The following is a 16,917-nucleotide window of genomic DNA, read 5'->3' as shown; positions in this document are numbered from 1 at the left end:
TCTAATTCAGTGTTTCTCAGTCCATTCTTGTTTGTTTTAGCCTAGCACTGACTGACACACCTGATTTTAAATTTACTTTGAGCTTAATTCTAAAATTACACATTTGCATGGGCGGACTGGCATTTCAGCCAAATGCCAGATGGACTGGTCCATTTTTAGCCCAGTGGGCCTGTCTAACTTGTTTTCTTTCGCAAAAATGATCATTATCTGGCTAATAATGAGGCCTCAAGAAAAGAAAATGGCCAGTGCGGGACGCCATTGAGGAAAAAAACGGGCTGGTGTGTTTGAAATGCCAGGGATAATTTCTGGTCAATGTCTGCCCCTGCACATTTTCTGATTTTAAAAACCATTTCTGATTTGCCATTCAAATAATTTCTGGTGTGGCCAGACCGTGATGACCCGAGTCCGTACCTGGTCAGACTCGAGGGTGACCCGTAGGCCCAGTTTAGCCATGCCATCGTCCTTCAGCAGTTTGAGGTGCGGGCACAGCGCCACGCAGAATGCCCTCGCCGGGGGGGGGGGAGTTTTAAATAATACACCTACTTTAAATGTCTTCTAAACATCTTTCATAGATGGGTATTAAGGGAGGGAGTGAAGGAGTTTAGAGGTTTCCCTTCCTCGTCCTTTCATCATTCATTTCCTCACCCCTTATTGAAAAAGTTGCGATCGTCATCTATCCACTGTATGTGAACATGTTCCTGGGTGTCCTGCTGGTCTGCCCGGCCACAGGTGATACTAAAGTCCTTCATGTCCCTGAGGGCTTGCCGTAGAGCATCCATGGTCTCTGCTGTGATCTGCACCATCACACCATCTACAGGGGAACAACAGATGTGTGTGTATATATCACACCGTACACACCTGTAGACAGCAGACTACCTAACACAGGGTTTCCCAAACTCTGTCCTGGGGCCCCCGCTGGGTGCACGTTTTGTTTTTTTGCCCTAGCACTAAACAGCGGATTCAAATAATCAAAGTTTGATGATTGGTTGATATTTTGAATCAGCTCTGTAGTCCTATGGCAACAAATCAGAGGCGATAAATAAAGTTCAATTGAAATGCAGTCTCTAATTTGGAGATATTGTTGATGTTACCTTCCACAATGCTGGTCTTGGCCAAGTATCCAGAGGCTGCCTTCAGAGAACCACTGAACACAAAGAAGCAGGCGCCGGTCACTGGAAGAAATAAACTTGAAATATTGAATTTAATCACAAAGAAATTCAATTGTAAGCTATCTGAAGGGCTGCGATTCCATCCATGGTTTTGTTAGTCCAGTCGACAGACTATGACTTGACTCCCCACGTTGTGTGTGTGTGTGTGGTGTGTGTGGTGTGTGTGTGTGTGTGTGTGTGTGTGTGTCTACCTCTGCGTGGTTGGTGGTGGATGCTGATGGCCTGGGTCTGGTAGTTTCCGTCGTCGTTCTGAACACACACCAGGTGGGAGTCGGCCTGCTCGTTAAAACACGCCCCCATGGCCAGGACGTGTTCATTGGACTTGTTCATGGCCTTCATCAGCTGCAGGGAATATAAAGACTTGTTCATAGCCGGGTAATAGTCTGTTCATAACTTGGTAATAGCCTTCATCAGCTGGGGCAGACAATGTGGTTGTGTCATTAAAGGTCCAATCTGTAACTTCAACAGTCCTGGGCCTGGTTTATAATGCTGGTAACAGAGCCAGAGTCCGGACTTGAACCCGATCTAACATCTCTGGAGAGACCTGAAAATAGCTGTGCAGCGATGCTCCCCATCCAACCTGACAGAGCTTGAGAGGATCTGCAGAGAAGGATGGGAGAAACTCCCCAAATACAGGTGTGCCAAGCTTGTAGCATCATACCCAATAAGACTCGAGGCTGTAATCGCTGCCAAAGGTGCTTCAACAAAGTACTGAGTAAAGGGTCTGAATACTTATGTAAATGTGATTTCAGTTTTTAAAAACCTGTTTTTGCTTTGTCATTATGGGGTATTGTGTGTAGATTGACGCAATATATATATATATATATTTATTTTTGATCAATTTTAGAATAAGGCTGTAACGTAACAAAATGTGGAAAAAGTCAAGGGGTCTGAATACTTTCCGAATGCGCTGTATATAATAGTGATTATAAAAGTTACCTCATCATATAGCAGGTGTTTATATAGTAGTGTCATAATGTTACCCCATCATATAGCAGGTGTTTATATAGTAGTGTCATAATGTTACCCCATCATATAGCAGGTGTTTATATAGTAGTGTGCATAATGCTACCCCATCCTTATAGCAGGTGTTTATATAGTAGTGTCATAATGTTACCCCATCATATAGCAGGTGTTTATATAGTAGTGTCATAATGCTACCCCATCATATAGCAGGTGTTTATATAGTAGTGTCATAATGCTACCCCATCATATAGCAGGTGTTTATATAGTAGTGTCATAATGCTACCCCATCATATAGCAGGTGTTTATATAGTAGTGTCATAATGCTACCCCCATCATATAGCAGGTGTTTATATAGTAGTGTCATAATGTTACCCCCATCACTTATAGCAGGTGTTTATATAGTAGTGTCATAATGTTACCCCATCATATAGCAGGTGTTTATATAGTAGTGTCATAATGTTACCCCATCATATAGCAGGTGTTTATATAGTAGTGTCATAATGCTACCCCATCAGCATAGCAGGTATTTTTAATGGTAGTGGATTCGGTCTCTGTTGTCATTCAGTTAAACCTACACTCAATTTAATTTCAATATGATTGAAATTGGCCTATAGCCTACTGTTTATATTTTGATGCAGTCATCACGGTTTTCATTTGAAGCATATTTTTATATATACGTCTCTTGTTTGTAACAATTGCAAAAGACACAGGCAACCTTTATATTTGTAGTCACCCTTTGCTCTGAAGTTATCGGATGTCACAGAGAGACTGATAAACCATGTGATTCTGTTTACATCATTCAACAGACCGCTCTCATCCAGGAGCGACTTAAGGTAGGCGTTAGATCGAGTGTTTTCAAGTGCAAACGTTAATAACTATGGTTTTGGGAAACAGCTCGTAGATTTAACGACAGCTTTTGGAAACCCGGCCCCTGAAGAGTTGTGATCAGGAGGCCACTAGTTGTGACAAAAGTTATCTGTTCAGTACACCAATGTGGTAACATAATCCTTATGGTTGAAGTTTCCACAAATCAGTTCCAGTTCTTTTAAATGAAACATTTTGATGAGGTAGATCGGGAAAATACAATAATGGAGAAATCCTGGTTATCTTGGTCTATGTGACTGACTGACTTCCTCATTTCTCCTGTCGTTCACATGGCAGAAATAAAAAAGTGAGAATCTGGAGCGTTTTAGTCACCGACTGTGTGAAAGCTCTCATACTGTCTGTTGTCAAACGGTCCAATCACTGGGTTCCCATCTGTTAGGGTGACAGTAGCCAAGCAGATAAACATTTCCAAACCTTACAGGGAGTAAGTCTTCTGTACCACACAGAACATCTTGGTTATACTAAACCAGTATCACTGAAGGCAGGTCCAGACCCGAATCAGTGAAGTGAAACGGAACGATATTCAGTGTGGATTCCAGGACGACTACTACATAGGGTTGGTTGTCTCTGGTTTGGGACCGTGGTGACCTAGTGATTGGCAGAACCCCTCGCTAGGAAGCAATATGATTGGTTGAGAGCCTCACCTCGTCGTATCGGTTGCCGGGGATCTTGATGCAGGTCTTCCTCGTCTCCATGTCCACCACCAGGCCCTTCACCACGGGCAACGTGTACTGGTAATTACGGAAGTCCTGTAGGTACATTACATTTTATAGACCCTTTAATCAACCAATCAAATGTATTTATAAAGCCCTTTTTACATCAGCAGATGTCACAAAGTGCTTATACAGAAACCCAGACTAAAACCACAAACAGCAAGCAATGCAGATGTAGAAGCACGGTGGCTAGGAAAAACTCCCTAGAAAGACAGAAACCTAGAGAGGAACCAGGCTCTGAGGGGTGGCCAGTCCCCTTCTGGCTGTGCCGGGGGGAGATTATAACAGTACATGGCCATTAAGGCCAGATGGTTTTTCAAGATGTTCATAGGTGACCAGCCGGGTCAAATAATAATAATCACCATGGGTAGGGCTGTTGCAGTGACCATATTACCATTATCGTCACACCGGCAATCATGAACACAGTAAAATTCCACGTGACCGTTGAGTCACGGTGATCTCCTCTTATGGACTCTGGACATGCGTTGGTAGAACCCAACTCACTAACAACCAATAAGGTCCGAATGTAGGAACTCAGGGCTCTATTCTCCCTCTAACCATTCTGACATGAATGCAAATGCAATCAAAAAAAATCACATCAAAACACTTATCAAAACAGTATCTGCTTTTAAAATCCATCAATTTGAAGAAAAATAAGTTAAACAGCAGGTTGAAACTGAGTGTAAAACATGGTCATTGTAGATGTCGTTTCAAAAGCCTAACAACGAAATGAACAGCGCTTTCTAAGGTGATGATTAATGCAAAACACCCATATGCATATTCATAGGCTTATGAGCCCAAGCTAAAAATTTTTTAAATAAGATTTAAAAGTATGATTGTGCCTTTATATAATACATAACCTACCACATATTACGCACGGCAGAAAAACACTGGTTTAAGATGTCTTTCGTACATAATTGGTCTAGAATATACTCCAAAATTAAAAACATTTGAGTAATCGCCTTTGAGTGTGGACTGTATTATTATGCATACTGGATGGACTGGTTAGCACCTTAAGCTACACTCCAGAATTTCTATCCACGAGTCTGGGAGAGAACGTATAGGCCTAGGTGACGCTGTTGGTTCATTTATTGTGCAGGGCGGCTTACAGTTTAGCCTACAATTATAGTGAATTTGTATTTGAATAGCCTAGTAATAGGGATTATTTTTATATTTTCATAATTAATTGGATGACATTACCTTTAGCTATACAGAATATCTCACCACCATGCATTTCCATCTCCTCTCTCTACTCTCTCTCCTTTATTCCTTTCTCGAGCACGCAGAGGGCCTGTCAACAGTTTAGTGAAATATGTTTCGTTCTGAAAACATGTTACTATCCATGTTCCCGAACAGATTTCACTTGGTTTCCCAAATTAAGCACTGGGTAGCTGGAGGAACAGGGTTGGAGAGCCCATGGCATACAGAGTACTGGGTAGCTGGAGGAACAGGGTTGGAGAGCCCATGGCATACAGAGTACTGGGTAGCTGGAGGAACAGGGTTGGAGAGCCCATGGCATACAGAGTACTGGGTAGCTGCAGGAACAGGGTTGGAGAGCCCATGGCATACAGAGTACTGGGTAGCTGGAGGAACAGGTTGGAGAGCCCATGGCATACAGAGTACTGGGTAGCTGGAGGAACAGGGTTGGAGAGCCCATGGCATACAGAGTACTGGGTAGCTGGAGGAATAGGGTTGGAGAGCCCATGGCATACAGAGTACTGGGTAGCTGGAGGAACAGGGTTGGAGAGCCCATGGCATACAGAGTACTGGGTAGCTGGAGGAACAGGGGTTAGAGAGCCCATGGCATACAGAGTACTGGGTAGCTGGGGGAACAGGGTTGGAGAGCCCATGGCATACAGAGTACTGGGTAGCTGCAGGAACAGGGTTGGAGAGCCCATGGCATACAGAGTACTGGGTAGCTGGAGGAACAGGGTTGGAGAGCCCATGGCATACAGAGTACTGGGTAGCTGGAGGAACAGGGTTGGAGAGCCCATGGCATACAGAGTACTGGGTAGAATATCTCCTGTCGGGCAGCGTGAGCGTGCTCCTCAAACAGTGGTTGATGTGTGGAGTGAAATAAGTGTTCTTCTATGTATTTATCAGCAGCTCATATTAAGCACATTCTCCGCTATAAAACCGTCAACGTTCCCTCTAAACTGGGCGCAGAAGAAATATCAGCCAACAGAAAGAAGCATGAGATTGAAATTCACTCAACTCTCTAGAGTTCTCCCTGTTAACACTATCAACGTTTCCCTTTACTGGGGCAACTGGGATCGAATCAACGCGATACTAGCCACTTTCAATGCAACATACCGAAACAAAACAAACTATGCAAGAGATTTTGTTGTAGGCAGAAGGCACCAGAGCAGGATTCTACTGCAATTGACACTCACTATGGCCAGTACATCACTGGGGCCAACCTTCCTGCCATCCAGGACCACTATGGCCAGTCCATCACTGGGGCCAACCTTCCTGCCATCCAGGACCACTATGTGCCAGTACATCAGTGGGGCCAACCTTCCCTGCCATCCAGGACCACTATGGCCAGTACATCACTGAACCAACCTTCCTGCCATCCAGGACCACTAGGCCAGTCCATCACTGGGGCCAACCTTCCTGCCATCCAGGACCACTATGGCCAGTACATCACTGGGGCCAACCTTCCTGCCATCCAGGACCACTATGGCCAGTCCATCACTGGGGCCAACCTTCCTGCCATCCAGGACCACTATGGCCAGTACATCAGTGGGGCCAACCTTCCTGCCATCCAGGACCACTATGGCCAGTACATCAGTGGGGCCAACCTTCCTGCCATCCAGGACCACTATGGCCAGTACATCAGTGGGGCCAACCTTCCTGCCATCCAGGACCACTATGGCCAGTACATCAGTGGGGCCAACCTTCCTGCCATCCAGGACCTTTACATTTACATTTTAGTCATTTAGCAGACGCTCTTATCCAGAGCCACTTACAGGAGCAATTAGGGTTAAGTGCCTTGCTCAAGGGCACATCGACAGATTTTTCACCTAGTCGGCTCGGGGATTAGAACCAGCGACCTTTCGGTTACTGGCACATCGCTCTTAACCACTAAGCTACCTGCCGCCTCTATACCAGGCGGTGTCAGAGGAAGGCTCTAAAAATTGTCAAAGACTCCAGCCACCCTAGTCATAGACTGTTCTCTCTGCTACGGCACGGCAAGCGGTACCGGAGCGCCAAGTCTAGGTCCAAAAGACTTCTCAACAGCTTCTACCCCCCAAACCATAAGACTCCTGAACAGCTAATCAAATGGCTACCCGGACTATTTGCATTGTTTATTGTGATGGTGTACATTCAATTAATGTATTATACTTTTTTTAAATGTAGATGTTCCAAATGTGCACATCAGCGGCTTGTATGCCTGGAGGCCTGGAGGCCTGGAGGCCTGTATGCCTGGAGGCCTGTATGCCTGGAGGCCTGTATGCCTGGAGGCCTGGAGGCCTGTATGCCTGGAGGCCTGGAGGCCTGTATGCATGGAGGCCTGGAGGCCTGGAGGCCTGTATGCCTGTATGCCTGGAGGCCTGGAGGCCTGGAGGCCTGTATGCATGGAGGCCTGTATGCCTGGAGGCCTGGAGGCCTGTATGCATGGAGGCCGATGCCTGGAGGCTGCTGCCTGGAGGCCTGGAGGCCTGCTGTGCGCCTGGAGGCCTGTATGCCTGGAGGCCTGGAGGCCTGTATGCCTGGAGGCCTGTATGCCTGGAGGCCTGTATGCCTGTATGCCTGGAGGCCTGTATGCCTGGAGGCCTGTATGCCTGGAGGCCTGTATGCCTGGAGGCCTGTATGCCTGTATGCCTGTATGCCTGTATGCCTGTATGCCTGGAGGCCTGGAGGCCTGGAGGCCTGTATGCCTGTATGCCTGTATGCCTGGAGGCCTGGAGGCCTGTATGCCTGGAGGCCTGGAGATGCAAAACGTGTTTATGGTAATTAACGGTCAATTACCGTGAGACCGGCAGTCTTTTGCATGACAATAACCGCCACAGCCCTAACCATGGTCAACGTGTACTGGTAGTTACAGAAGTCCTGTAGAGTAAAGTAATAACATTATATTACATTAAAAACTCTGTTAGCCTGGTCCCAGATCTGTACGTGGTGACCAGACTATTTAAACTCTGTTTGCCTGGTCCCAGATCTGTACGTGATGACCAGACTATTTAAACTCTGTTTGCCTGGTACTATTTAAACTCTGTTTGCCTGGTCCCAGATCTGTACGTGGTGACCAGACTATTTAAAAACGGTTTGCCTGGTCCCAGATCTGTACGTGGTGACCAGACTATTTAAACTCTGTTTGCCTGGTCCCAGATCTGTACGTGGTGACCAGACTATTTAAACTCTGTTTGCCTGGTCCCAGATCTGTACGTGGTGACTGAATGAGTAATACTGTAGAAGTGAAGCTGTGATTCTTACCACTAGCAGTGTCATGATGGTGTGACCAGCCTCTCCAAACAGGGGTTTTCTGAACCGCACACTGAAGAGAGGGCAGGGGTAGACTAAAACATACAACCACCAGGTTCAGGCATGAAACGGAAAACATTTAGAAACGGAACAATCACATCAGAGTTGCCAGTACATTACAAATTGTGCCCAGCCCAAAAAAATATAATACAATCTAAACTAAATGCAACCCAGCCATACCCAACCCAACCCAGCCATACCTAACCCAGCCATACCCAACCCAACCATACTCAACCCAACCCAACCCAGCCATATCCAACCCAACCATACTCAACCCAACCCAACCCAGCCATACCTAACCCAGCCATACCCAACCCAACCCAGCCATACCTAACCCAGCCATACCCAACCCAGCCCAGCCATACCCAACCCAACCCAGCCATACCCAACCCAACCCAACCCAACCATACCCAACCCAGCCATACCCAAAGCTAACCCAAACCAACCCACCCCTCCGTACTCACATCTGTACTCGGCGCCCAGCCGCAGCATGAGCCTGATGGGGAACGCCTTGGCCCAGGGGGTCTCCCACTTCTGCAGCAACACCCCAAACAGGTAGGGGGGGTTGGGGAGCATCAGGTCCTGGAGGGCCTGGAAGGACGGGGAGACGTAGAGGAACCCTCCGTGCTCCCCTGCTGCCAAGAAACTCTGGGTGAAGAACGAGTGGCCCAGGTGGGTCAGGACGTTACCTGGAGGAAGAGAAGAACATTGGTTAAAAGAAGGAGGAGAGGAAAAGGGAAAGGGGGGAGAGTTTGAGTGTTAAAACACCTTTTATTTGTGGCGCAGCGGTCTAAGGCACTGCATCGCAGTCTGTGGCTGTGTCCCAGCCGGCCGTGACCAGGAGCCCCATGGGGCGGCGCACAATTGGCCCGGCGTCGTCCGGGATAGGGAAGGGTTTGGCCGGAGGAATTTCCTTGGCTCATCGTGCTCTAGCGACTCCTTGTGGCGGGCCCGGGCGCCTGCAAGCTGACGTCGGTCGTCAGTTGGACGGTGTTTCCTCCGACACATTGGTGCGGCTGGCTTCCGGGTTAAGCGAGCTTTGTGTCAAGAAGCAGTGCGGCTTGGCAGGTCATGTTTCGGAGGACGCATGGCTCTTGACCTTCGCCTCTCTCGAGTCCATTGGGGAGTTGCAGCAATGAGACAAGATTATAACTACCAATTGGATATCATGAAATTGGGGAGAAAATATATATAAAAAAAAAAAATGTATTTAGCAATTAAGGAGTGAATACAGAGCTCACAGCTTCAATGGTCTTTAATGAGTGAATACAGAGCTCACAGCTTCAATGGTCTTTAAGGAGTGAATACAGAGATCACAGCTTCAATGGTCTTTAAGGAGTGAATACAGAGCTCACAGCTTCAATGGTCTTTAAGGAGTGAATACAGAGATCACAGCTTCAATGGTCTTTAAGGAGTGAATACAGAGCTCACAGCTTCAATGGTCTTTAAGGAGTGAATACAGAGCTCACAGCTTCAATGGTCTTTAAAGGAGTAAAGTACTGACACTGACCTGTATATCCAACCACTCCAGTACCCCTGCACATTGAATAAGGTACTGGGACTGACCTGTATATACAACCACTCCAGTACCCCTGCACATTGAATAAGGTACTGGGACTGACCTGTGTATCCAACCACTCCAGTACCCCTGCACATTGAATAAGGTACTGGGACTGACCTGTATATCCAACCACTCCAGTACCCCTGCACATTGAATAAGGTACTGGGACTGACCTGTATATCCAACCACTCCAGTACCCCTGCACATTGAATAAGGTACTGGGACTGACCTGTATATACAACCCCTCCAGTACCCCTGCACATTGAATAAGGTACTACTGACCTGTATATACAACCACTCCAGTACCCCTGCACATTGAATAAGGTACTGACACTGACCTGTATATACATCCATTGAAAGCAGGTGGTTCCACACTGGTGTGGTTCCTGAGTTAATTAAGCAATTAAAACATCCCATCATGCTTAGGGTCATGTATAAAAATGCTGGGCAGGCCGTTATTTTGGCTACCATGGCTATGACACCCATAGGATGACAATGCCCCCATCCACAGGGCACGAGTGGTCACTGAATGGTTTGATGACCATGAAAACGATGTAAACCATATGCCACGGCCGTCTCAGTCACCAGATCTCAACCCAATTCAACACTTACGGGAGATTCTGGAGCGGCGCCTGAGACAGTGTTTCCTACCACCATCAACAAAACACCAAATGATGTAATTTCTCGTGGAAGAAGGATGTCACATCCCTCCAATAGAGTTCCTTGTAGAATCTATGCCGAGGCGCATTGAAGCTGTTCTGGCTCGTGGTGGCCCAACGCCCTGTTAAGACACTTTATGTTGGCGTTTCCTTTATTTTGGCAGTTACCTGAATATCGAACTTTCTTGTGTGTTTTTATTAGTTTATTCTATTTCCTGTTATTATCTATATCATCATTACTAATCACTGCATTGTTGGGAAAGAGCTTTCAAAGTAAGAATTTCACTGTACTGTTTCACACCTGTTGTATCCTGTGCAAGTGGCAAATAAACTTTGAAACTAACTGTGAGGGTAACCTGGCTGGGAAGGATCAACTCAACTATGTGGACCTCTAGATCTACCAGCACATTTTCCCCCATGTGAGCCTCCTGGCAGAGCTGTTTAATATAATCTTAAGTAGGCCTCCTGGTTGAGGTAGCATACTGGTCTTATTATACCTGTGAAGGCCTCCTGGTAGAGCTGTAAAATGTCTTAGTAGGCCTCCTAATGGTGGTATTTGTCGTATTTTACCCATGACGGCCTCCTGGTGGAGGTAGGGCCTCCTGATTGAGTTATATTACACTAACCTGTGAGGGCCTCCTGGTGGAGGTATGTTAAACTAACCTGTGAGGGCCTCTTGGTAGAGGTATGTTAAACTAACCTGTGAGGGCCTCCTGGTGGAGGTATAGTAAATTAACCTGTGAGGGCCTCTTGGTGGAGGAATATTAAACTAACCTGTGAGGGCCTCTTGGTGGAGGTATATTAAACTAACCTGTGAGGGCCTCCTGGTGGAGGTATATTAAACTAACCTGTGAGGGCCTCTTGGTGGAGGTATATTAAAAGTTTTAGAACACCTACTCATACAAGGGTTTTTCTTTATTTTTACTATTTTCTACATTGTAGAATAATAGTGAAGACATCAAAACTACGAAATAACACATATGGAATCATGTAGTAACCAAAGAAGTGTTAAACAAATCAAAATATATTTTATATTTGAGATTCTTCAAGTAGCCACCCTTTGCCATGATGACAGCTTTGCACACTCTTGGCATTCTCTCAACCAGCTTCACCTGGAATGCTTTTCAAACAGTCTTGAAGGAGTTCCCACATATGCTGAGCACTTGTTGGCTGCTTTTCCTTCACTCTGCCGTCCGACTCATCCCAAACCATCTCAATTGGGTTGAGGTCGAGGATTGTGGAGGCCAGGTCATCTGATGCAGCACTCCATCACTCTCCTTCTTGGTCAAATAGCCCTTACACAGCCTGGAGGTGTGTTGGGTCATTGTCCTGTTGAAAAACAATTGATAGTCCCACTAAGCCCAAACCAGATGGGATGGCGTATCGCTGCAGAATGCTGTGGTAGCCATGCTGGTTTAGTGTGCCTTGAATTCTAAATAAATCACTGACAGTTTCACCAGCAAAGCACCGCCACACCATAACACCTCCTCCTCCATGCTTTACGGTGGGAACTACACATGCAGAGATCATCCGTTCACCCACACCGCGTCTCAGAAAGAAACGCCGGTTGGAACCAAAAATCTCCAATTTGGACTCCAGACCAAAGGACACATTTCCACCGGTCTAATATCCATTGCTCATGTTTCTTGGCCCAAGCAAGTCTCTTCTTCTTATTGGTGTCCTTTAGTAGTGGTTTCTTTGCAGCGATTTGACCATGAAGGCCTGATTCACGCAGTCTCCTCTGAACAGTTGATGTTGAGATGTGTCTGTTACCTGAACTCTGTGAAGCATTTATTTGGGCTTCAATTTCTGAGGCTGGTAACTCTAATGCACTTATCCTCTGCAGCAGAGGTAACTCTGGTCTTCCATTCCTGTGGCGGTCCTCATGAGAGCCAGTTTCATCATAGTGCTTGATGGTTTTTGCAACTGCACTTGAAGAAACTTTCAAAGTTCTTGAAATGTTCCGTATTGACTGACCTTCATGTCTTAAAGTAATGATGGACTGTCGTTTCTCTTTGCTTATTTGAGCTGTTCTTGCCATTATATGGACTTGGTCTTTTACCAAATAGGGCTATCTTATGTGTACCTTGTCACAACACAACTGATTGGCTCAAATGCATTAAGAAGGAAATAAATTCCACAAATTAACTTTTAAGAAGGCACACCTGTTAATTGAAATGCATTCCAGGTGACTACCTCATGAAGCTGGTTGAGAGAATGCCAAGAGTGTGCAAAGCTGTCATCAAGGCTATTTGAAGAATCTCAAATATAAAATATATTTTGATTTGTTTAACACTTTTTTGGTTACTGCATGATTCCATATGTGTTATTTCATAGATTTGATGTCTTCACTATTATTCTACAATGTAGAAAATAGTAAAAATAAAGAAAAACCCTTGAATGAGTAGGTGTTCTAAAACTTTTGACTGGTACTGTATATTAAATTAGCCTATGAGGGCCTCTTGGTGGAGTTATATTAAATTAGCCTGTGAGGGCCTCTTGGTGGAGGTATATTAAATTAACCTGTGAGGGCCTCTTGGTGGAGGTATATTAAATTAACCTGTGAGGGCCTCTTGGTGGAGTTATATTAAATTAACCTGTGAGGGCCTCTTGGTGGAGTTATATTAAACTAACCTGTGAGGGCCTCCTGGTGGAGGTATATTAAACTAACCTGTGAGGGCCTCCTGGTGGAGGTATATTAAACTAACCTGTGAGGGCCTCCTGGTGGAGGTATATTAAACTAACCTGTGAGGGCCTCCTGGTGGAGGTATATTAAACTAACCTGTGAGGGCCTCTTGGTGGAGTTATATTAAACTAACCTGTGAGGGCCTCCTGGTGGAGGTATATTAAACTAACCTGTGAGGGCCTCCTGGTGGAGGTATATTAAACTAACCTGTGAGGGCCTCCTGGTGGAGGTATATTAAACTAACCTGTGAGGGCCTCCTGGTGGAGGTATATTAAACTAACCTTTGAGGGCCTCCTGGTAGAGCTGTACGAAGTGGCTGAAGAGGTCTTTGGGGATGCTCTTCTCGTCAGGCAGACACTGCAGCAGCACCACCACCTCAGCCTGGCCCACTGCATGCATCCCCTTACTGGTCACATACCAACACTTCCTGTTTACGTCTACAGGAAGGGAGCAAGGGAGAGCCGAGAGAAGGTCACCATAGTATGTAGAATGAGTGATTCTAGTAATGAGTGATAGTACTGTGGGATCATGGGGGTATAGATATATACTCTCATTATATATTTACTTCTCTAGTAGTGTGAGGAAAAACAACAGCCAAACTGCTGAGTCAGACAAGCTCCTCAGAGTGAGGTCAGAATAAACTGGCATTATGACATCTACAGTTTATGAAACGATGCTGGTGTTGCTAGTTGAAGCTGGAAGAACCTTATCGAGACACCAGTCTGACCACAGCCAGCAGGTTGGCATTGAGCACAAACACCAGCGGGTCAGGACCTCCGTCCTCCAGCTGCTGCATCAGAATCATCTCAGAGGGACGCTCCTCCACCGCGCAGTCTGAGGGGGGCGATGCTGGTGGAGGAAAACACACAGAGTTACCAAACAGGGACATCTCACAATGAACCCCAATGAACCCCAATGTACCCCAATACCCCCCAGCACCACACCCTCCCAGCTTGCTACATTGACATGATCGCTGGACAACAAAGGTGACACACAGATGAAAACACACAGTGTGATGGACAGTGAGGTGAGGACGGGGAGGTTAAGGTGTGATGGACAGTGAGGTGAGGCGGGGGGAGGTTAAGGTGTGATGGACAGTGAGTGAGGACGGGGAGGTTAAGGTGTGATGGACAGTGAGGTGAGGACGGGGAGGTTAAGGGTGTGATGGACAGTGAGGTGAGGACGGGGGAGGTTAAGGTGTGATGGACAGTGAGGTGAGGACGGGGGGAGGTTAAGGTGTGATGGACAGTGAGGTGAGGACGGGGAGGTTAAGGTGTGAATGGACAGTGAGGTGAGGACGGGGGGGGTTACAGAGTGTGATGGACAGTGAGGTGAGGACGGGGAGGTTGAGTGATGGACAGTGAGGTGAGGACGGGGAGGTTAAGGTGTGATGGACAGTGAGGTGAGGATGGGGGAGGTTAAGGTGTGATGGACAGTGAGGGTGAGGGCCGGGGAGGTTAAGGTGTGATGGACAGTGAGGTGAGGACGGGGGAGGTTAAGGTGTGGTGGACAGTGAGGTGAGGACGGGGGAGGTTAAGGTTAAGGTGTGATGGACAGTGAGGTGAGGACGGGGGAGGTTAAGGTGTGATGGACAGTGAGGTGAGGACGGGGGAGGTTAAGGTGTGATGGACAGTGAGGTGAGGACGGGGAGGTTAAGGTGCTGATGGACAGTGAGGTGAGGACGGGGGAGGTTAAGTGTGATGGACAGTGAGGTGAGGACGGGGGAGAGTTAAGGTGTGATGGACAGTGAGGTGAGGACGGGGGAGGTTAAGGTGTGATGGACAGTGAGGTGAGGACGGGGGAGGTTAAGGTGTGAATGGACAGTGAGGTGAGGACGGGGAGGTTAAGGTGTGATGGACAGTGAGGTGAGGACGGGGGAGGTTGAGTGATGGACAGTGAGGTGAGGACGGGGGAGGTTAAGGTGTGATGGACAGTGAGGTGAGGATGGGGGAGGTTAAGGTGTGATGGACAGTGAGGTGAGGACGGGGGAGGTTAAGGTGTGATGGACAGTGAGGTGAGGACGGGGGAGGTTAAGGTGTGATGGACAGTGAGGTGAGGACGGGGGAGGTTAAGGTTAAGGTGTGATGGACAGTGAGGTGAGGGACGGGGGAGGTTAAGGTGTGATGGACAGTGAGGTGAGGACGGGGGAGGTTAGGTTAAGGTGTGATGGACAGTGGGTGAGGCGGGGGGAGGTTAAGGTGTGATGGACAGTGAGGTGAGGACGGGGAGGTTGAGTGATGGACAGTGAGGTGAGGACGGGGAGGTTAAGGTTAAGTGTGATGGACAGTGAGGTGAGGACGGGGAGGTTAAGGTGTGGATGGACAGTGAGGTGAGGACGGGGAGGTTAAGGTGTGATGGACAGTGAGGTGAGGACGGGGAGGTTAAGGTTAAGGTGTGATGGACAGTGAGGTGAGGATGGGGAGGTTAAGGTTAAGGTGTGATGGACAGTGAGGTGAGGACGGGGGAGGTTAAGGTGTGATGGACAGTGAGGTGGAGGACGGGGAGGTTAAGGTGTGATGGACAGTGAGGTGAGGACGGGGAGGTTGAGGTGTGATGGACAGTGAGGTGAGGACGGGGGAGGTTAAGGTGTGATGGACAGTGAGGTGAGGGAGGGAGTTAAGGTTAAGATGTGATGGACAGTGAGGTGAGGACGGGGAGGTTGAGTGATGGACAGTGAGGTGAGGACGGGGAGGTTAAGGTGTGATGGACAGTGAGGTGAGGACGGGGAGGTTGAGTGATGGACAGTGAGGTGAGGACGGGGGAGGTTGGTGTGATGGACAGTGAGGTGAGGGACGGGGAAGGTTAAGGTGTGATGGACAGTGAGGTGAGGACGGGGAGGTTAAGGTGTGATGGACAGTGAGGTGAGGCGGGGAGGTTAAGGTGTGATGGACAGTGAGTGAGGCACGGGGAGGTGGTGTGATGGACAGTGAGGTGAGGACGGGGAGGTTAAGGTTAAGGTGTGATGGACAGTGAGGTGAGGACGGGGGAGGTTAAGGTGTGATGGACAGTGAGGTGAGGACGGGGAGGTTAAGGTTAAGAGTGTGATGGACAGTGAGGTGAGGACGGGAGGTTAAGGTGTGATGGACAGTGAGGTGAGGGACGGGGGAGGTTAAGGTGTGATGGACAGTGAGGTGAGGACGGGGAGGTTAAGGTGTGATGGACAGTGAGGTGAGGACGGGGGAGGTTAAAGGTGTGATGGACAGTGAGGTGAGGGACGGGGAGGTTAAGGTGTGATGGACAGTGAGGTGAGGGACGGGGAGGTTAAGGTGTGAATGGACAGTGAGGTGAGGACGGGGAGGTTGGGTGATGGACAGTGAGGAGGACGGGGAGGTTAAGGTGGTGTGATGGACAGTGAGGAGTGAGAGACGGGGAGGTTAAGTGTGATGGACAGTGAGGGTGAGGACGGGGGGAGGTTAAGGTGTGATGGACAGTGAGGTGAGGACGGGGGAGGTTGAGGTGTGATGGACAGTGAGGTGAGGACGGGAGGTTAAGGTGTGATGGACAGTGAGGTGAGGACGGGGAGGTTAAGGTTAGGTGTGATGGACAGTGAGGTGAGGACGGGGAGGTTGAAGTGATGGACAGTGAGGTGAGGACGGGAGGTAAGGTGTGATGGACAGTGAGGTGAGGACGGGGAGGTTGAGGGTCGATGGACAGTGAGGTGAGGACGGGGAGGTTAAGGTGTGATGGACAGTGAGGTGAGGACGGGGGGAGGTTAAGGTGTGATGGACAGTGAGTGAGGACGGGGAGGTTAAGGTGTGATGGATCAGTGAGGTGAGGACGGGGAGGTTAG

At 47.9% G+C, this 16,917-nt stretch overlaps 1 protein-coding gene across 1 annotated transcript; it reads right to left on the bottom strand.

Moving 5' to 3' along the window:
• Positions 1-411: 411 nt before the first annotated feature.
• Positions 412-8,832, bottom strand: LOC121581625 (zinc finger FYVE domain-containing protein 9-like; the record flags this gene model as incomplete). Its single annotated transcript, XM_045220724.1, has 7 exons — positions 8,686-8,832; positions 8,174-8,256; positions 3,665-3,769; positions 1,361-1,511; positions 1,092-1,172; positions 646-811; positions 412-505 (listed from the first exon to the last, which is right to left on the bottom strand). Coding segments are annotated over exons 1-7 (792 nt in total), but the record flags the coding sequence as incomplete, so codon positions are not given.
• Positions 8,833-16,917: the final 8,085 nt, after the last annotated feature.

Source organism: Coregonus clupeaformis, unplaced genomic scaffold (assembly GCF_020615455.1).
Source record: "Coregonus clupeaformis isolate EN_2021a unplaced genomic scaffold, ASM2061545v1 scaf5262, whole genome shotgun sequence".
NCBI classification, from domain to species: Eukaryota; Metazoa; Chordata; class Actinopteri; order Salmoniformes; family Salmonidae; genus Coregonus; species Coregonus clupeaformis.
This window is presented reverse-complemented; position numbering and strand designations above follow the sequence as displayed.